Source organism: Euprymna scolopes, chromosome 18 (genome assembly GCF_053919585.1).
Source record: "Euprymna scolopes isolate OS-2025 chromosome 18, ASM5391958v1, whole genome shotgun sequence".
In the NCBI taxonomy this organism is placed as follows: domain Eukaryota; kingdom Metazoa; phylum Mollusca; class Cephalopoda; order Sepiida; family Sepiolidae; genus Euprymna; species Euprymna scolopes.
The window spans coordinates 26,214,822-26,236,892 of NC_136499.1; the positions used below are offsets into that span (position 1 = coordinate 26,214,822).

General features: G+C 29.8%; 1 protein-coding gene across 2 annotated transcripts in view; it reads left to right on the top strand.

Annotated features, from left to right (window-relative positions):
• The window catches only part of LOC145297543 (ubiquilin-1-like), a 93,969-nt gene that overhangs the window by 35,324 nt on the left and 36,574 nt on the right, over positions 1-22,071 (top strand). Inside the window, exon 3 of one of the 2 annotated variants that reach the window (XM_080143505.1) lies at positions 10,519-10,554. The exons of the other annotated variant lie outside the window; for it this stretch is intronic. Coding sequence (XP_079999631.1) covers positions 10,519-10,554 — 36 coding nt within the window. The remainder of the gene's footprint in view (positions 1-10,518; positions 10,555-22,071) is intronic. 2 annotated transcript variants of the gene reach the window in all.

A 22,071-nucleotide genomic window follows, 5' to 3' on the forward strand; every position in this document is an offset into this window, starting at 1 on the left:
TAACAGTTTTGCATGGTGCAGAACTGAAATTTACATATGTTAAGGTCTAAAATTGCACTGTTTGATCATTTTCACCAGGATTTGACGTCCCCTGGGGACTTTCGGGGTTAAATAGAGGAGAGAGGGGGGAAAATGCTGAATTTGGTCATTTTTTTTAATGCCTCGTTCATTGTGCACTCATGCGGGACCATGCATGCTTCACTTGTTTGCATTGGAGCGAGTTTGTGATTCCAAATGGGTAAGAACAGGTGATGACGTTTGTATTGATCTTCCTGCATCTGCAGGGCGAGATTGGATGAAGTACATTATCATACAACTATTTCTTTTGTAGCAATTATAGAATGCTAGTAAGAAATATGCCACTGGATGGAGCATAATTTTATTAGGCTGGAAGATATACTGTTGAACAAATGCACTCACTGTTCCTCAAAGGAGGAGATAATGCATTGGAGGATATGATAAATAGTATGCTACCATCCCTTCTATCAGAGGAGAAAGTAATTCCTGCAAAGATGGTATCATGACAACAAAAAAAATACTGTTGTTCCTTCCCTCAAAGCAAGATATAATATTTCGGAGAATTAGTGCACACTTTTAAAAAAGAGGTAATTCTCAGTAGAATGATTTTATGATAACAAGATAATACAATAATAATTTTTTCTTTTTCATTCATTTAAAAATGCCTATTCATAAAAATATTTTTATATAGTTCCCTGGCTTTTAGGCTCAGATCAAGGTACATTAATGGTCCTTGGCAACATAAAACATTTTATTATCAATAAAGCTATTATGTCTGTGTGTGTGTATTTATATTATAGGCTATTAATTTATTAGAACCTGTTTAAAAATATGCAAATTAGCAATACTTAACAGCGTTTTATGGGTATTTGTAGAATACAGTATTTCAAATATAAAAAAATGCAGTATTTTGATTTCAATTTTTTTTGTCACTAAACTCTCATTTCTCTTTGTCTAACTGAAAATGAGAATATAAAACTCCACATGCATACATATCAGCCAAATATCAAAATCCCAATGAAGATGCATGCAGGTAATGATCCAATGACGACCTAAACTTCGTCCTATGAGTTTATTTAAAGAAAAAGAATTTAATTAAACATTTTATAACATTTCTATTTCATTTTATGGTCTGACAAACTGCAAAACGTGAAAAAAAACCCTAGATTATAAGAACCCTTTTATATATATATATATATATATATATATATATATATATATATATATATATAAATGTACTTTATGGGGTAACTATTTTCACTTGACAACTTTTCAAAGAAATAACAATTTAAAAAAGCAATATTCAAGTGTTGTCAATGAGTTCTGTTTGGAATACCAACAATTTAAAAACTTTGACATAAAAACAAATTTTTATTTACATTAGACCAGCTTATATTATTTGATGAAAATAACTTCCAAAACGCAAATGTGCAAGAAAAAAAAATCGGGCAGTCTTAATTTGAATACCATTCTTGCTTGTGCACTGTCTCTGTTATCCAGTATCGACCTGTAACAGTTACATTGTTGCTCTACCTATTGAATACTTGCTGGTACCTGGAGTCATACTGGCATATAAATTGAAAAAGATATATAACTAGTATTCTTTACAATACTTATGGTACTAAACACTATACATTGTCTAGTAATCAGGAAACATCTAATGACAGCCTTTGTCATTTGATTACCCAACCACAAACCTATAAATTATACTGGACATTTTTACATTTAAAATTTTTCATAATTGGGAAAATGTGAAATTTTCATATTTAAATCTTCATCTTAGTGTGTGTGTGTACTAGCAGGACCTGTCTATGAGCGGTGCACGGTGAAAGTATCCCCCCCCCCTCCATCTTTAAAAATAAAAGCTATGGTTGTTGGTGGGAGCCACTACTGACCTAGTATAATTGCAAGCGCTAGTACCCATGGCCAAAATGAATGTACCGTGGCAAAGTACCAACGCATTTCATATATATTGAAGAGTTTAGCTTCCAAATAATTGAGTATATTTTCTAATTATTTGTTCAAAAAAAAAAAAAATTACGAAATATTATTAAAGGAAAAAATATAAAGCATAAATACAATGGTTGGAAAAAAAAGTTTGTTTTATTTCGTTCAATAAATTTCCGGATTTATCTTTTGGCAGAATGAAAAATGCAATGTTGTTAATGTAAATGTCAGTTAAAGTTTTTAGGAAAAAAATCCTAATATAAAAGTTGCGAAGCTAAATTCCTCAATGTATAAATTCAGATGTAATGCGTAGTTCTAAAACATCACCAGTGAACACGCAGTGTGTTTTTATGCTAAAAGAAATCAGTTTTGTTGATGTTTTGACAAAGATGGTGGCTTTGTTTTATTTTATGTTATGAGAAATTTGAATATAGAAGCCGCAAATATTTAGGAGCTAAAATGTTCAATATTTAAATACATAAGTAATGCGTCATTTTCAAATATCACCCATGTACACGCAGTGTGTTTAATGGTGTAATGTTTTGACAAAGACTTTTGTTGTCATAAGTATATCTCTTAGTGACGCTATATTGTAATGTTACTAAGCATTCATTTAGGAAGCGAATAACTGGGATCCAGAATATGCGAATTTTCAGAGCTCGGCCACTCAGAATGGACAGGATTTGATGTGGGAGACTTTATTTATGAATCGGAAATAGGAAAAATTGTCATATATATGAGCCAGTTATGATCGGTGTAAGCACAGTATCTGTGGAACATGTAGAATTGTTCTCTGTAACAACTGGTAGCAGTGGTAGAACTAAATATTTAGAGAGGAAAATGTTGCAGTTGTGATGATGTTGCTCATTGGATGCAATGTAGCATTTTATTATGATAGAATGTGTATAAAATGGTGTTCAAAAGCTACATAAGATAGTGGCTATTAGGGTAGATGTATTGAATTTGTATGTGACATCTGTTGTTGCAAACTTATAATACTTTGGTTCAGAGAGGAATTTCTGCAGTCATTTTATTATCTAGAAGATATATATAAAGTCTGTTTGTCATAAATTAGATATATTTACAAATTTTACATTCAGTGTGCACTTGCACAAATAATATAAAAAAAAGATTTTTCCTATTCATACACTGAGAGTTGACGGATGATTTATGCGGAGATGTCTGAAATTTTGAGTGTAAGAAAAAATATTTTAGTTAATTCAAATTTGGTTGGTAAATATATCTATTTCTTTATTTTATATAGTGGCAAAAGTGCTCCTCGCTCAAAATATTAGTTTCATTTTTTTTAAAGTTTGCTCAAGAATAAATGAAAGAGAACCTGGAATGTACAGAAGAGAAAGATTTTAATTTAACTATAGTATTGTTGATTCAAAGAGCGGTTTTCCTGATAGATTATACCTAGCTTAGATTATTACTGGATAAGTATTCCATTTTGATCAAAGGAGATAGTGTTGTGGAGTTTGTGTTCATGCCTTACATCTATAAAACATTACATTGGTGTAATATAAGCACAACTTGACAATCTCTTATTTTTCTTCTATGTTGTTCCATTTTGTCTTTAACCAATCTCTCTATGTGTATGTATTTATATATATATATATATATATATATATATATACACACATAACTTACTGATTAGATCATTTTTACTGCCTTTAACTGATTATGAAATTAGATATTTTGAAATACATTTATTCATTGGTAGTTTATGGAGATATGTAAAGAAATTATATAACTATGAGTACCCCCCCTTCTTTAACCTATATGTTTTTTATCGACAGGAACTTAACATTGTCTTTTACTCTAGCTCCAAAATCATACTAACATTTATGTGTGGATGTGATTGAAAATTTCCTGCCTCCTACAATGATTGAACTCGCATCACTTAAAATTAACAAATCCTCTTCCCACCTCTTCTCATTGCATTCATCTCTCCTATCTAACATATTAAGTGTGCAACGAAGCAAAATTATCCGATTTGATTTTTACGTTTATTTGTAAATAAATCCTGTCACATGTTTAGAATGAACGTCAATGAATGTTTTTAAAAAAACTGTACAAGTATGGTTTAGTTACAGAATAGTCTGTACATATGTGATCAGAAATTTATATTTGATGTTTAAAAAAACATTAATTTCTGATTAAATAGAGCCTTTAAATTTTCTTTAAATATATATCAATGTAAAATCTCCATTAATCGGGACAAAAGTGGTTGGTTGCGTTCAATGCTGCCAAGACTAAACTAGTTTCATTCAATAATTACAAGAAACCCTCTTTACCACCTATGGCCAACGACTCTTTATCTGAGAGTACATCTTTCAAACTCCTTGGCCTAACGTTCACAGGAAACATGAGTTGGAACAATTACATTGAAGGCATTGCCAGGGCCGCTGCAAGAAAGGTAGGCTCTCTCTACCGTGCTAGAAAACTACTAATACCCGAAAGTATACTGTACCTCTATAAGGCCACCATTCGCCCATGTATGGAGTATTGCTGTCACATCTGGGCTGGTGTATCTGCTACTAGTCTCTCGCTCCTTGACAAGGTTCAAAAGAGTCGCAAACCTGATAGGCCCTGAACTGGCATCTAAGCTTCAGCCTCTGTCCCATCGACGAAATGTTGCATCCCTCTGCCTTTTCTACAAGTATTTTAGTGGTGAATGCTCTGACGAACTGCAATCACTTGTGCCCCCATGACGTGAGCACCCTCGACAAACCCAACAGGCTGCTAAATCCCACCCCCACACTGTAGAGATCCCTAGATGTAAAAGATCTTTCAACTCCAATAGTTTCTTCCCCAGAACCGCTAGACTCTGGAATTCCATTCCAGGTCCCTGCTTCCCCAACAGTACTGACGTGCAGAAGTTCAAGTGTAACGTGAACCGACATCTTGCTGCCCAAATCCCTACATAGTACTCCAGTAGTTGTTGCCCCTGATAGTAGCCCCCTACACCAAAGTGGCAATTTGCCTTGTTTGGGGTGAAAATGTAATAATAAAAAAACAAAAAAAAAACATTGTTTATAAATAAATCAGAAACGTGCCATTTTTTTTTTTTTTTCATTTTTAAATGTCTATTTTGTTTAAATTTTTTTTGTTTCTATATACGTATATAACACCACATTTGTATGCTAGATAAGTCAATATTGACAAAAAATGTTGCAGAAAAACTGTTTTAATGTAAATTCTCATAACTCGTGCAAATAGTTTATATTTTCCTTTTTGTGTACAAACTCCTATTAAAGTTTTTACTTGGCAAAAAAAAAAAATTTTTTTTAAATACAGCATAAATGGGACTTTATGGACAGTTTTTTTTTTTATTTGTATTTCAATTTCCTGCAAAAAGTATTTTTAAGTATACAAAAAAATTTGTACACGAAAATCGGCATAAACAAAAGAAAAAAAAGTAATAATTAAGAAACAGTTAAATTAATGTTTCGACTAAATTTGATCCTTTTTGAAAGTAACAAGCAAAAATATTGATGGTTTCTCAAAATTCAAAGTGCATCTCTTAACTGATCTTTCTTCTGAATACAGTTCAGCAGAAGAAGCCGTCCTGAACCTGGAGCATATGCTACATTCAGTGTTTGTTTTTTTTTTTTTGTTTTTGTTTTTTTTCAAAGGATGCTTGAACACTAGTTGATCCTGGTAATCACCTCCTCCTTGATGTGGAAGGCATTACAGTTGATGCATTGATCAACTGCACCTCACACATAGTAGTCCATAGGGTTGCATTTAGGTAAGTTTAGAAGGGTCTGGCTTCATGGGAACTGTAGGCTAGCCATCCGTTCTGTGCGTTGTACAACTTGTCCTAGCAGAAGTTCTCATCTGAGAAGAACCAGAGCGTCACCAGCTTGAATAGCTATTTGACCTTGTTGAAGAACTTTTTGGTTTTCATAAAACTGTTTACTTTGGGTCTTGGCTGTATATAGTTAGCCTTTGCAACTCTTGTATGAGACGTATTGAAAATCCTAGTTCAATGTAATTTTCTCTCAACCGTCCTGATTTTCTGAGCGTGTTACTCAGCACCAACTTTCTCTGCTCTTGGATGTTCTCTCATTTCTTTGTCCTTCCTTCTCCCCTGTTCAGTTTCTTGTAAAATTGTCATTGTAAGGCCTGATCACCTAACCCAAACACTATCTTGTCTTCTTCACCTTGATCAGTAAATTTTCATATAGTCCAACTGATTGCTTTTCCAAGTTTGTTCTTCACTTATTTGCAACGTGGTATCACACTTAAAAATTTCTCGGCATACTTCATTTATATAAACTTTTTTATGCTACTAGTAACCATTTTGTATAAGAGTGCAATGGAATAACTGATAGGTTGAGAGGATAATCAGTTTGTATGTAAGACAGATGAGACCTTGGCTGTTGATAAAGTATATCTAGATATCAAAGTTATTGAGATTTTGCAGAAGTTTTATCTTGGTGATGCCATTGGAACACAGGGTAGAGGATGTGCTAATTTGATTGCAAGAGTTATAAATGGTGAAAATTCAGTGAACTTCTATAATTACTAATCAGTGTTATCATTGTTAACCAATGCAAGAGTCTATTGGGTATCCGTATGCAGTGTGAAGATGTATGGAAATGAAACCTGACTAATGAGGGTTGAGGACATGCGTTGCATGGAGAGAATTGATAAGGGAATGGTATAATGGATGTGTAATGGGGCTTATAAACAAGCTTAGATCTGATCTCAGAAGATTAAATCTGGACAGTAAAGAGAGGTGTGCTAGTTGGATTTTTTTTTTTAATTTATAGACAAATGTGAAAATGTTAACTAAAAATATGTAGTGTCTAAAGTTTTTTTGCAATACAATTTTTCTTTTTTCCTAGAAAGAAGTTCCAAGTTAATGCATTAAAAGACTAAACTGATTTTGAGCCAATAATTTTCATAAAAGATGCTGTAACTATTCAGTTTTAAACTATTACTAAGAAAAAGATGATTTAAAATCACTTGAAAACTAGTGGTTTGGAGGGTATCAGATTTAACAAAAAAATTTTTTAGTTTACTTTACAATCCTTCCTTTTCTCTGGTGTATTTGTTAAAAACTATGCGGAACAAAATGATTCATTCAGCTCGTGATGTTCGGTTATTTAATCAGTAATTAAAGCAATGCATCAGGATCATTCCGTAAAGAAACCAACAGTTTTATTCATTCGTACTTAGCTATGAATGCAGGTATATGAAATCAACTGATTAAAGATGAGAGCTTGTAGAACAAGGTCTCCTCATTCACAGAGGATTTTTAAGAGTTGAATTTCTCAGTTGATAAACAAATATTTTCAAACTCTTGAGCTTAACAATTTTTTATTTTTTAATGGAACAATTTTAATGTGTGGAAAAACTGCTAAAGAAACCAACATTTAAAAATTTGTATTTTTAGTTGAAAATTCTGCTTTTAGCATGCAGGAAAATGTTTCTTGTCATTGAAATGGCGACAATTTACAGAGCTGGGAAAGAAAAATACAAATTATCACACACTAGATAGAAGTTACTCTTTATAAAAGATAAGATTAAGTTTTGTTTCTATGCTAATTCTATCAGTGAGATCTCAGTGTTTTAACTTGAAGGAAATTTCACTATTTTAATCCAGTTTTGTCGTGTAAACTAGGGCATAGTTTGGATGATTCTTGCTTTTCTTATATAATTATGTGTTCACATATCTGGTGGCGATGGATGCATTATCTATCAGTCTGTAACTCTTTAGTTTCAAACGTTTTCATTGCTAAATGTGCAGATTGAATTTCAAGGAGTCCGGTCATCTATTGTGATATGTATGTCAAAATACAAATCAAAACCCTGCAGAGTTTGTTTTTTTTTATCAGCATTATTCCAGATGTATATGTCTAAAATTTAGAAAAAAATTATTAATTTCTTGGGTTAAAAAAAATAGCAAATTTGTTGGGGATGGTGGTCAAATTTCATTGTACTTTATTAATGTTTCATATATTTGTTTTTAATAGTGCTCTGGAAGTCTCCTTAATTTCATGTGTATTTAATCAGTCACTTGGGATAAATAACTTGTCCTTTTGTTGGCGTTGCTCAAGAGTAAATAACCTAAAAGTAAGATTACATAAAAAAAAAAAAAAAAAAAAATAGATATTTTTCTTCTAGAAAGGAAAGTGGGTGCATTGGTTGCACACATTATTTAACTATATATTATATTTTTTTAATGGTGTCTGGCAATGCTGAGTAGCCCTGCTTGTCTGAAATAAAACTCTACCAGTTAGGTCAATGAAATTATGATCTGGCTGCCATGCTTAAGTGGGAAATGCTCAAATTGAATGGAGACATTATTTATTTTTTTTTTTTTTTCCAAACAAAATTGCTTCTAAATATAACCAGAAAAATATGCCTGTTTCAAAGGTGGGAAAAAATATTAATTTCACTCTACTGATTCTGCGTGCCTAACTTGCATTATTTATATCTACATATATAAAAAAAAAAAAATGTTTGCTGCTACCTTTTAATAAGATGCTTTTTTTTTTTTTTTTTTTTTTTTTTTTCTCATGATAATTTTAAAATGTTTGTCATGGCATCAAATGTGACATATTGTTGATTTTTTTTTTTTATAGCATTTTATAATCTTTCCCATTTATATTGACTAAATTTTGAAGTAGATTATTTTTTTATCCTATTCTGGTAAATTATTATTTGAGTCTTGAGTCAATTCAAGGAAATGATGTGAAGAGTAAAATCTTATAGAAATAGTAAATTTATTCTATATTGCTATTTTTCAAATTAACAAATATTACTTCTGTTTGAGATAAGCCGCTAAAACTTCAGTAACAAATTTTACTTTTTTACATTTGCCTTTGACTAACACGAAAACATGTAAATTGTTTTTCATGATGTACATAAATACATCTCGTTTTTAGCTGTGTTTGAGTTTTAAAGAGGCTAACAGAATTTATGGTTCTAGTTAGCTAACGTACTTCCTAACTTCCAGCGTAGCGCTACCTGAAGGGTGACAAGACAAATTGGTTCCTTCACTTTTTTCTCTTGCGCTTATATATTCCCTGTGCACCTATTCTTTTTTACGTTTTTCTGATCGTTCTTTTTTTTTTTTATTTGATAATCATCGAAAAGTTTTGTTTTTATTTTGATTAAGAATTATTGAAATTAGTTTTTTGTTTTTTATTAAAAACGTTTTAAAATATTTTAAAACTATTTGTGTAATATTATGGTATTGGATATGTGTTTTTATGATGTTTGAAATTTTATTTTGATTTCAATAATTTAATTTTTATACTTTCATAAACATACTAATTATATAAATTCAAATAAAAAAAAACTTAATTTTGTTATTAAAAGTGCTAACAAAAATTTGTTATTTTTATCTATCTAATTTTGATTTTTATTGTATGCTTTTCAATAATGTTCTTTTCTTATATTTTATTTCAATAAATCGCTTCACAATAAAAAATGCTGAAGTACAATAAAAGTGAAGGAACTAATTTGCATTGTCACCACTTCTGGTAGCAACCACACCGAAAGTTAGGAAGTACGTTAGCTAACTATAGCAATCTATATTAATAGAAATTCACCATATTTAAATATTAAAAAGTAAAAAAACTATTTGATATTCAGATTTTGAACATTTTTTATTTGAAAAGAATTCCACTAATAAAAACTGAATTTGAATGTCACTTCTGTGCATGTATAGATATGGCATCAACACAAATATTAAATTAAACACTCTCAGATACATGCCTTTTTTTTTTTTTTTTTTATAGCAAAAGAAAGGGAGAGGAGCATAATTGTTGAAAAAATGACTGAAAAAAATTGTCTATTCATTCGTTTTTGCAGACTATTATCTTCATCTTTATAGTTGTTTCAACCAACTCCTCTTCTGGCCTTCTTTAGGTGATTAACTGCAATGAGATATGAATGCTGCTAAGTTTTATAACTTATCCTCCCCAGTAATTACTGCCTTCCATAGTTGTCTTACCACGTTTTGGTCAACTCAGAGACACAACTTATTTAGCACAGTGGTCCAAAGGGCAATCAAGGTTGAATTTTATGGTCTTAAAAATCCAATTTTTTGTCTGATCTTCCTTTGTGTCCACACCGAATGGTATTATTTGTTTTTTTTATTTTTGGAATTCTTTTAGACGAGGCTTCAAAACATAGTGAGACAACTATGGAAGGCAGTAATTACTGGGGATAAATTACAAGATTCAGCATTCCTATCTCGTCATGGTTAATCACCTGAAAAAAGTCAGAAGATAAGTTGGCGGGAAACGTGATAAAACAACTATGAAGATGAGGATAATGGTCCGCAAAAAAAAAAAAATGAATGCACAAATTATGAAGCCTCATCTCAAATTCTAAGATAAAAATCAAATAAAAATTGTCTAATCTATCTTTCACAATATTATACATTTTTTTGACTGCTACAAAACACACATAACCTAATTGGTGCTTTAATAATAATCTGCTTATTAAAATTGAAATCTGGGAAGTGTTAGTTCAAATGAAGGTACCAACTGTTTTTGCATATTTAAAATGGACTCATTTTTTCAGGTTAATGAGGAGGTGGGATTGAATGAATTATTTCAAGTGAGTTTGTTTTTGTGGGTTTTTTGTTATTTCCAGTTTCTTTGTTAAAATATGGCCGTTTATATATTTGCTTTATTAACCTTGACAATTTTGGCTTATATTTTACGTTATTTTAGTTATGTATCACCTGTTCTACTAATGAGATGCATGAAATATATTACTTTTCAGTACCAATATACTGATCTGTATGTTGGTTTTCTGACAGACTTGAAACAGCTTTTTAGTTGATTGACACATCCTGTTATTCAACAATTTAATTAACACGTGAATTGATCCTTAATCAAAACTGGGAAATTGGAGTCGGCAATATTTAGTTTCAAAAATAGGTGGTGGATAAAAAAAAAATTTTTACTCTCTACCTTTTTATCATGGATACAACACTAATTCAGCAACAAATATGCATAACAAAACTCAAATAATACTGAATAAAAGGTCAAATAAAATCAACTGTTGCTTCGCCATTCTGTTTGGCAACAAGTTTATAAACGCATACATGTGACAGCCTGAAAATTTGAGTCTCTCACAGAAACAAAATAACCTTCAAGAGATTACGGTACAAAATATGCAAAATGTAATTAGTTTTCAGCTGAAATATTTTGTTGCAGTGACATTCAGTTTCACTCATAATCTCTCTACTCATATGGCATGTTTTGTAATTTCTATTTCTGGGATTAAATCTGTTCATATTTTCAGTATTCGTTTTGATATTATTCAATACTTATTGAAGGGATCACTTGTTTTTTAATACGTGTGTATTCACAGATTATTGATTATGTTAAAGGGCATCTGAAAAAGGGTGCAGGCACGTTTGAAACCTATAAATACCATAGAATTGTAAGAAGGAATAATAACTTTGTACCTTTTTAATGTTGGTAATAAAGATATCTGTATAAACATTACACAGATAACACTATAAACAATGCATTCAAATGTATTCGTGCACACAATGTTCTATACAGAATTAGAATTGACTAAATTATATTACTATTATTGTATTGTTTATTTAGAATCTACAAACACAAATGCTAAAAAATTTCAGAAACTTTAAGTGGTTAACATTGTCAATGTAGCAAATATGACGGCACCATTAAATGCTAACAACACTAGTAATAGATGCCATCAATGTGCACCAAAAACTCAATCACCAAATAATTAGACATATTTCCCAACAGCTATTCATACAAAAAAAAGGTTAACTAGAATTTATTTCTTTATCTACATTTGAATTAAATCAAAGAAACACGCCTGGCATTGCCTGGGTGTTTGGAGGTGTATGTTGAACAAACAAAAAAAAAAAAAAAAGCGGTCATTTTTTTTTTAAATTTGACCCCTATTATGACCCCTTAACATTTATTGTTTGAGGCTCAAATCAAGTTAAGTTAGATCCATGTCCAAGGAACCTATATCTAAAATTTCAAGTGTTTAGACCCAAAATTGTTAGAGTTTGGTAGAGTTTTCAAAGGTCAAATCGTGGAACTTTGACCCCCTTAACAACCAAATTTCTGGCCGAAAACCGATCCCAAAGAGTTTCCCAAATCTCAATACCCTGTATATCAAATTTTAAGTCTGTAGACTTAAAATTGACAGTTATTGCGTAGGGAAATGTACACACACACACACACACACACACACACAGACACGTTCACTTTTATAGATATATAGATAGATTAAACAAAAATACATACTATACATGAATATATATGGAAACAATTTTGTGTTTACTATAAACTTTTTACGCAAATATTATGCAAGGATAAATCATGTACAATATCTGCATGAATATAATTACATATAATAGTTAACTAAAGATGATTATCCCATAAGAAAACCGAAAAAACTAATAGGGAATTAAATGAATGTTTAAAAGAATATGCAAATTAGCTAGATCTTTTGCAGATCCATATATAAGACAATTGTATTTTCTTTTTAAATAAATAGAAAAGAGGGTTTTTAATATGAATATCAATGCACGCAAAAAAAAAACGAATTTATGAGTATAGATTACACCATGACGCATCACAGAAAGTTTAAGAAAAATTTTTTTAGCTTTTCAAATTAATAATGAAAATAAAATGCCATCCAGAATTTTATAACTCATTTTTAACGTTGCTATTTTGTGTTTTCTATTTGAACAAAAAATTGACTAATCTCCCCCCCCCACACACACACACACACACATGCACACAAGGTTATAATTTTTCACAGAAATCTGAAAATTTCCACGAGTTGTGTGTTAGAAAAATAGTGATCAAAACAGTTCATATTATAGAGCAATAGCAACATTTTTTTTTCTAACCACCTGTAGCTTCTCTCTTTCTTTAGAGGTGGGATGATACCTCCTCTACCTGGAAACGTAAAACAAATATTTTGTCTTTCAATTTTTTTTGTTTTATTTTTTTCTGTCCACTTAGTTTTGAAAGGAGTTTCTGTAAAGAGGTGGGCTTGTCCAGTCCAGATTTAAGAAAATCAAATTATATTTGTCTGGCATGATTTGAGTTTATCTTCTATTCATAAAATTTGCTCAGTATTTAATGCATATTGCATTGAGCTCTTTGTTTGGAAATGTCTTTTATTTATATCTCAATATAATTTTTTATTGAGATATTTATTACACATCAAGAGAATTGTAAGGCAAATAACAAAGGTGAAAATTTTTTTTTTTTTTTATCAAGTATTGTTTCTGTAGTATTGAGTATCTTTTTTTTTTTTTTATAAACTAGAAATGAATTTTAAATTCAAATATTCTGACAATACTAAAAACCACAATTATTTTTAATAAAATTTTATTTGTCTACTCTACTGGGTTTCTTCTTTGACCTCGAGTACTTGACTAGTCAGTTTCCAATACAGTTTTGGTTTAGCACTAAGTTTATCATCAATTTAATTCTTCAACTCGTGCTTAAAAATAGTAATTAATTCTTAGCCTATTTCTATAAAACCACTTAATGTTGTTGTAGTTTTAGAATTTCTTAGACTGTTTTTAAATTTTGTTTTTTAGTTAAAATATCATTTCTTAGTCATTATCATCCAATTTAATTTAACATTTGTTTTACATGCTGGCATGTGTTGGACAGCTTTCAGAAATTGATTTCCAAACTAACTTATCTCTGAGTACATCTTTATCTTTCTCTTAAATTCTCCCATGGTTTCCTTGGTCTTCCCCTGCAAACTGACTTTGCTATTTTAACTGTTCTACATTTACTAACTCAAGAAATCTCATGCATTCTTTCAAGGCGACGATGCCAACAAAATCTGTTCTAAACACATCTTCATATGCTGTTCAGGTTTAATCTTCATCTGTGGTCATCAGATTTAAGACTCGCCTTATACATTAATATACGATACATTTCTTCAATCCTCATTGGTCATATTTCACTTCTATACATCATTAAACTTAGTACACATGCTTGATAAACTTTTTTCTCAACAGTGATAATATTTTACTGGTTAATAATAGTTCCCTGAATTTATGCAATCCATTTTTAACTTTTGAAATCCCAGTAATAACTCCTTCTTCTGTTCCAATTGAAACACAACTGAATTCCAATAGCCTTGTCATCCACAAATACTGTCTTCTTAAACTTATCTCTAGACCTACTCGTAATTATTTTATTGCATTTATGTACTCGATACTTACCAGTAGCATTTGATGGTAATTGAAATGTTTTCTTTTGTTATTTAAGCCAAACTTGTAAACTTTATTTTTCAATGATTCAAATAAAGACCATAAAAACAATCAAAATGCTGAACATTCTAACTTTGCGTATTCAACCTGAAAAAACAAAACAAAAAACAAACTTTGCAATCATTACATGATGCTTAGATTTGATGCAATGATTCTCTGCAATTTAAAAGGTGGAATTCATTTTTTAAAAATTTCTATTTACATTTAAATGTAATCTCTTGATACAATATATTTGTGCACATATGTATATGAGATAAACGCTTTATCAATTTCAATGGAGGTGTTTGTAAATCCCAAACCTCTTTCCTCTTCCTCCAATCTAATGGTACCCTCCACCTGAAAGTTGCAAATAAGTATGAAACAGCTATGCATATGTGTGCTTAAAATCTAACGTCTGCAAGAAACAATGGTTCTGTTTTCTTTCAAAATGACCAGAACTTTTTGTAAATTTTGATGGTTTTTTTTTTAGTTTTTTTTTTTTTTTTACTAAATTATAAAATCTCAGTGACTTTTTTTATTTCTCCACATGCGCACATTAAATAGTGATTTTTTTTTTTTTTTTTTTTTTTTTTTTTAATGCTGATGTGTTCATAGATAATATCACTGCAAAGATTTTAGTCTGCAGGGCTTGGGATAAACAAGGACAATCAGTGAAAAATGGTCCTTACCGGATTCAAACCTGTCTCAACAAATTAATAAATGTAGAGAAAGCTGAATTTTTACAAAGGACTCCTCCAAATCCTGTATGAATCTTATGTTTCACTTTGTGATATTCTTTGTTTATTCCTAGGCCCCTTTGTTTATTGATATTAGCTGCTGGAACATTAGCATCAACATAGTTTTTTAAAGATTTGTTAATATTTTAATATTTTCAATTAAATTGTAATAGATTATATTTTTTTCTCTAAATAGGTTAAGAAACAAAATTGAATTTTGTTTTAATAAACATCAAATGTTTACTATTTTAGTGAACAAATTTAGGACCAAATAAAGAATAGATACCCTGTAGCAGATGACGACTATTGACACCGGTGATTCGACTTTGACATTGGCACAAGCACATGGCGTTGGTTGTTTTAAATTTTTTAATAAAATAAACCTGATTTTGCGTCAAATAGCAGACATAAGCGAATATTCGCAAGCAAGATTTTTTTAAAATATATTTACAAAACTTTTGAAGATTTAAAAGAAAAATATATTTACAAAACATTTTTTTTAAATAACAAAACGAACGTATTTTAAATAAAAGATATTTAAACAAATGGGTGCCTTTCTGAGTGAGTTTTTAACTTTAAAACTTTAAAAAAAAAAAAAAAAAAAAACTTATAATAATTATAATAAAATGAATAATTAAATACATGTAAGCCAAACTTATTAATGGCAAAAACAAATAAAATAACTGCCTTGTTCAGATTTTGTGAATGTTTCAATTTGTTTCACGGATTTTTGTGACCAAGATTGATTTTTATGTACAGCGTTTTTTTTTTTTTTTTTTTTTTTGTTCTTTTTAACCATTCAATTTAATTATTCTTTAAAACATTAACTTTAGCAACAATTAATATATTTTTAAATATTAAATTTTGATTTAATCTCATGATATCCTCACGTGATCAATTTATTAAATGACAAAAAAATCCAAAAGTAATATATTTAAATAAATGGGCGTCTTTCCGAGTGCGTTTTAATATATTTACAGAACTTCTTAATAAAACTTAAAATAATAATTATTATAATTATAATAAAATAAATAAAAAAGAATTAGCTATATTAATTACAAAACATTAAAAATCGACGTTCTGTCTATTCGAATATTCGCGAGCAAGAGTTTTTAAAAATATATTTACAAAACTTTTCAAGGAAAGAAAAAAAATATATATTTACAAAACATTTTTTTAAAGTAACAAAACAAACGTATTTAAATAAAAGATATTTAAATAAATGGGTGTCTTTCTGAGTGCGTTTTTAATATATTTACAGAACTTTTTGATAAAACTTAGAATAATTAATAAATAAATTTAAGCCAAACTTATTAATGGCAGGAACAAATATGAAAAAGATTTTTGAGATATATTTTTTAAATCTCGATTGCTTATACTTGTGATTTTATTCTGCATAACAAATGCCCCAGCCTAGAAGGATTTCTTTCCCTGACCGCCAACATACATTGCACTTTAAATAAATATAGAATTGTATTAAAGACGCACACATAAAAAAAACAAAAAACACTGTACATAAAAATCAATCTTGGTCGCAAAAATCCACGAAACATTCGCAAAAATCTGAAGAAGTCGGTTATTTTATATTTGTTCCTGCCGTTTAAAAGTTTTTTTAAATAATTTTATTTTGAAAAGTTTTTAAAATTATGTATTTTTAATAGAAAGAACGTTGATTTTTAATGTTTTGTAATTAATATAGCTAATTCTTTTTATTTTATTATAATTATTATTTTAAGTTTTATTAAAAAGTTCTGTAAATATATTAAAAACGCACTCGGAAATACGCCCATTTATTTAAATATTATTTTTGGATTTTTTTTTTGTCATTTAATAAATTGATCACGTGAAGGTATGAGATTAAATTAAAATTTAATATTTAAAAATACATTAATTGTCGCTAAAGTTAATGTTTTAAAGAATAATTAAATTGAATTGTAAAAAAAACAAAAAAACGCTGTACATAAAAATCAATCTTGGTCGCAAAAATCTGTGAAACAAACTGAAACTTTCACAAAATCCGAACAAGGCAGTTATTTTATTTGTTTTTGCCATTAATAAGTTTGGCGTAAATGTATTTAATTATTTATTTTATCATAATTATAAGTTTTTTTGTTTTTTGTAAGTTCTGTAAATATATTAAAAACTCACTCAGAAAGGCACCCATTTATTTAAATATCTTTTATTTAAAATTCGTTCGTTTTGTTACTTAAAAAAAAAAATGTTTTGTAAATATATATTTTCTTTTAAATCTTCAAAAGTTTTGTAAATATATTTTTAAAAAATCTTGCTTGCAAATATTCGCTTGTCTGCTATTTGATGCAAAATTAGGTTTATTTTATTAAAATTAAAAAATTTGAACAACCAACACCATGTGCTTGTGTCAAGGTCGAATCACTGGTGTCAATTGAAATGTGCGCCAGTTGTCACTAGTCGTCGTCTGCTACAGGATATCTATTCTTTACTTGGTCCCAAATTTCTTTTAATCTTCATCCACATGATCTAACTAGTTTCTTTCAAAACACGAGTCACTCCTTCCTATTCTTTGAAAGTTCATAAGTGAATTTTTGGAGCCCTTTTACTAATAATCATTATTTTCTGTTCAATAAAAGTTGTCTCCTTGGACTTGTGACAAAACACCTTATCTTGTTGAGAGTTTAATGGTTAAAGGAGGGCAAATTTTGTTGCTGAAAAAGTTGCTTATAAATTTATTGAAGAATAAAAAGGGCCAATATCTGCTGAAGACGTTTTTTGCCTTAAACATTTTTACCATTTTTTTTTTTTTTTTTTTTTTTTTTTTTTTTTAACACATTGGAGAGGTGGTTCATCCATTTTATGCTGTACCTGCACTCTATACTTAACTTACATTCATCATCTAATATATTTTATGTCCTTTTTCATAATCTAGCCATGTTCTAATGCAAATTTGGGATGGGTCTTTTTGTTTTTGCCTGAAATTAGAGACTTTGATGTTTGAGCATAAGCATGTAATCCTACTTGTTAAGAAACAGCCATCCTGATAATTTAAAGACATTCTAGCAATCATTTTATCATCTTGTTCTGATTCTGGATTTTGATTCTAACATGTTAAATTGAATATATCTACTTATCACATCGGATAGAACACGTTCACCGGTGAATGATGCCCTGCACTTTCTGAAATTTATTTTTTATAATGATTTAAGTTTTTGTTTGTTGTATTCTGCAATTTTCAATGATTCCAAAAACATGCGTTTTAAATTTTAAAAAATATACTTTGCATTCTGTTGATTGAAGACAACTTTATCTCTTTCGATATAATTGGAAATACTGAAAAAAAAATTAACGACAATTTTTGTTAATAAGCAAATTTTTAGTGAAGAAATTTTTCGAAAAATGTATTTTCTTGCATGAAATTAAGGGGTCAATGAGCAAAATAAAATTGAAAGTAAGACTCCTGGGAAAAACTTTGTTGACATATATATGGAGGGAGGGGAGTATGAGAGGTCTCTGTGATTCAATGGGTGCTAGATTCATTATGTTGATAAAAATCATTTGCCAGGAGTCAACCCATGTTTTGATTGAATTTCGGTATGGTGAAACTGCTCAAAAGTTGTCACATTATATGCAATATTTCTGGACCTTTTTACCAGTGGAGTTTTAGTCAAACAACATCCCCTGACGCTTGCTGTGAACCTGCTTGACTAAAATCAAACGTCATAAAAAAAATGTATCAAATACAGATTATTCTAAAAAAAAAAAGTTCTTGTTAAAAATTTAAATTTAAAAAGGACAACATTTTGGGAATTGGATAAGTTTTTTTTTTTTTTGATTTTAGTCAAACTGGCTCGCAGCAAGCTTTGAGAGACTTTGCTTGAAGATAACCACCAGTGGTGTTATTTTAAGACTTTTGTTTTTATGATATCCACAGTAGTGTGTGTATGCGAGAGGGAGAAATGGTTAATATAAGGAACGAATTGATAAGCAAGGAAATTTTAACACAGAAATGTGTTGAAAATGTTTGTGAGCCTATTTCACTTTGATTAGTCAAATCTTTGTCATCGCAAAGAAATTGAAATATGGGAACTTAAAAATGCTTTCAACCTGTTTCTACGTCCATATTTTTTATTAGTTTGTTTTCATGATTATCAAGTCATTCCTTATATTAACGATTTTATTTTGTCTAAAATTTAATTTCCGCTATACAGACTCCCATATATATATTTCACCTTTACAAATTGAATAATTCTATAAACTTAAAACAAGTATTAATATTTATAGAACAATCCTAACCAGATGAAAAAGCTCAATATTTGAAATAGAGCATTGATATAAGGAATTAAATATAAACTCTGTAAATTAGAAATTACAGCAAGGAATGCAAAAACTTAAAATTTTCCTTATTCCATGGAGTTTCAAAGAATGGCTCTTGTAAGAGGAAAGTAGTTAGAAAAATTATATTCATAGGCAGGCTATACATTTTGCTGGTTTGCACATAAATTGAAAACTATAAATTATACACGGAGATATATTTGTATTGCAATTGATAATAATTAAAAAATGAGTTATATTTTTGCATTATTATCAACGTTCATACAAATATGTCTGGTATTCTGACAACCCTACCACCAAGCATCTACTGCCCCTCCCCCACCCCCCAAAAAAAGCAATGGTTATTCTTTGTTGATTTTCTTTAGTTTTTAATACATCTTTTTTTTAATTTGTAATTCGTCAACTAAATTAAAAATGACTTTTCTTTTTTACTATGATGCCTAGATATTAGTGTCATACAAAGGATTTTGTAATGGCATATATTCACACATCTGTCGCTTGGTTGCATTTTAGATGCATTCATGCGTCTCTAAGAGCTAATGTCATTTGAAATAACATTTTCATTACTAAATGCACATTTAATAGGCGTATCTTAAGAATATCTGTTTTTGATTTGTTCTTAATCAAGTTCCTAATAGATTTTAATATTTAATCTGAATCAATTTTATTATTATAAGTAATATTTTACAGCTAAAACTTTTCACTCATTTGTATTTATCTAAAAATTCTATGACTTCTCAATAAACTGATCTTATTTAATAAGAGAAATATTTTCCGTATTCACCATTTTTTTCTTTTACTAATCTTAAAGGTTTTATGATTAATTGCTGTGTTTGTTAATTAAATGGTAAGAAACGGTACCTGACCAGGTTGAGCGTCATTGCAATAACAACAAACATAAATCCTTAATGTTAATTCAAAGTGACATGACACATGATATTTGAAGAAAAAAGGTTTGTCTCAAAAATAACTGACATTGTTGTGGACAAGAGTGACATCCACCCCATCCCTTACTTTCTGTCGATTAAGAGGTAAAAATGACTGCCAAGGTGGTTTTTAGACAGGCCAAATATAAGCAGGTGTTGTGTAAGCCAACATAATGGGCATGTGAAAAAATACATGCAATGGGGCGTGGGGACTTTATGAGCATAAAAAATATATTTGATTGCTAAAAGTAATATAAACATTTTTGGTTTTTGGGTAATACTGGCATCAAATGGCAGGAACATTCACTGAAGAGGTTATATATCCAGCTATGCTACTATTGACAATCATGAGAAGTTATAGAGAGCTGGGTACTGGTACAGTTTTTAACCAGACAAAAACAGACTTATGCAAACACAAATAATATGCATATTTGTATTTTATCAAGAACTGGATTAGGAGGGAACTATGCATATATCCTAATTCTGAGAATGGAAGTGGTAAACAGTTAAAATTAGATCAGATCTATACTGTTTGTTACTGCTTTAATATTGTTAAAGGCAAGGAGTCTGGCGATAGTGTTTTGCCATATCTGGGCAGGCGCTACTAGAAAGGACTTATCCTGCCTTAATAGAGTTGAAAATAGATTTCATAGCCTCATAGGGCATGTTCTTTTCTCTTCCCTGCAACCTCTTTCTCTCAGAAGAGATGTTGCGAGTTTCTCTGCTTTATCGTTATTTTCATGGCAAGTGCTCGACTGAACTCCAATCTATGCCCCCCCCCCCCGCCGCCAAACTTTCACAGGAAACCCTCATCTAGCAGGAAACACTATCAATAATTTCCCCCACTCTTTATCTGTGCTTAAACCTAAACGTAGATTCCATGGACAAAGCTTCTTTCTTAGGACTGCACACCTATGGAATTATCTTCCGTTTTCCTGCTTTCCAGCTGACTACAATATGGTTGTCTTCAAGTCTAATGTAAATAAGTTTTTGATGAGCCGTTCCATATAAGTTAACAAATTTATTTGAATTTCCATTACTAACGATTTACTATATTGTCCAATTGTCTACTGTACACTCTTTAACCCTTATCCTAGAGTGGCCTCTTGGCCTTGATAAGTAGTGATGCCTGTGTAAAAAAAAATAAAAAGTTATATAAGAACTTCATTATTATGTCAATAAGGGTTACAGAAAGGGGAATAAGGGAGAAACCTCTTTAAGCCATTGCATTTTGAAGCTAAATGCTTCTCGTCTGATGAGAAAAAACAGGCATTATACCGATGGAAAAGGTTTTTAGGGGGTGGGGTTAATAGGATGAAGATAAAATAGAGAAGAGATAGAAAGAAGCAATAATGGCTAAAAAAAAAAAAAAATATATAAAACTATATATAAGAAAATAGAATTAAAAAAATTAATTTATAAAAAAAAAAAAAATTTGATATTTTCAAAACTTGAAAAAATTCTTTGCTCCTTATCCGTGTATTTTTTATTTATTTTTTTAATCTAGATAGTTTTACTTTATAATTGAAAAGTTATTTCTCAGTTTAATTTTATTACTAACACACACACATATATATATTTCCCTCCTAACTACTGAAAAGTTTCCATACTCTCTTACCTCTGATGTTAGATGAAAACTGATTTTTAGGTTGACAATCATTATTTTGTCATGTTTTAGCAGAACAAGTTTATTGCAAACATTATTTATGAAACTCAGGATACTCCTGATAAGTTAATTGCATGATTTCATGATAATGAACAAAGCAACATACACTGTTATAATAATGATGTTAATGGTATCATTTCATTTAATAAACATTTATACTCTTATATCTTATTTAAACAGTTCAGTATTTTGGTTAATTTTTCTGTAGTTATGGAA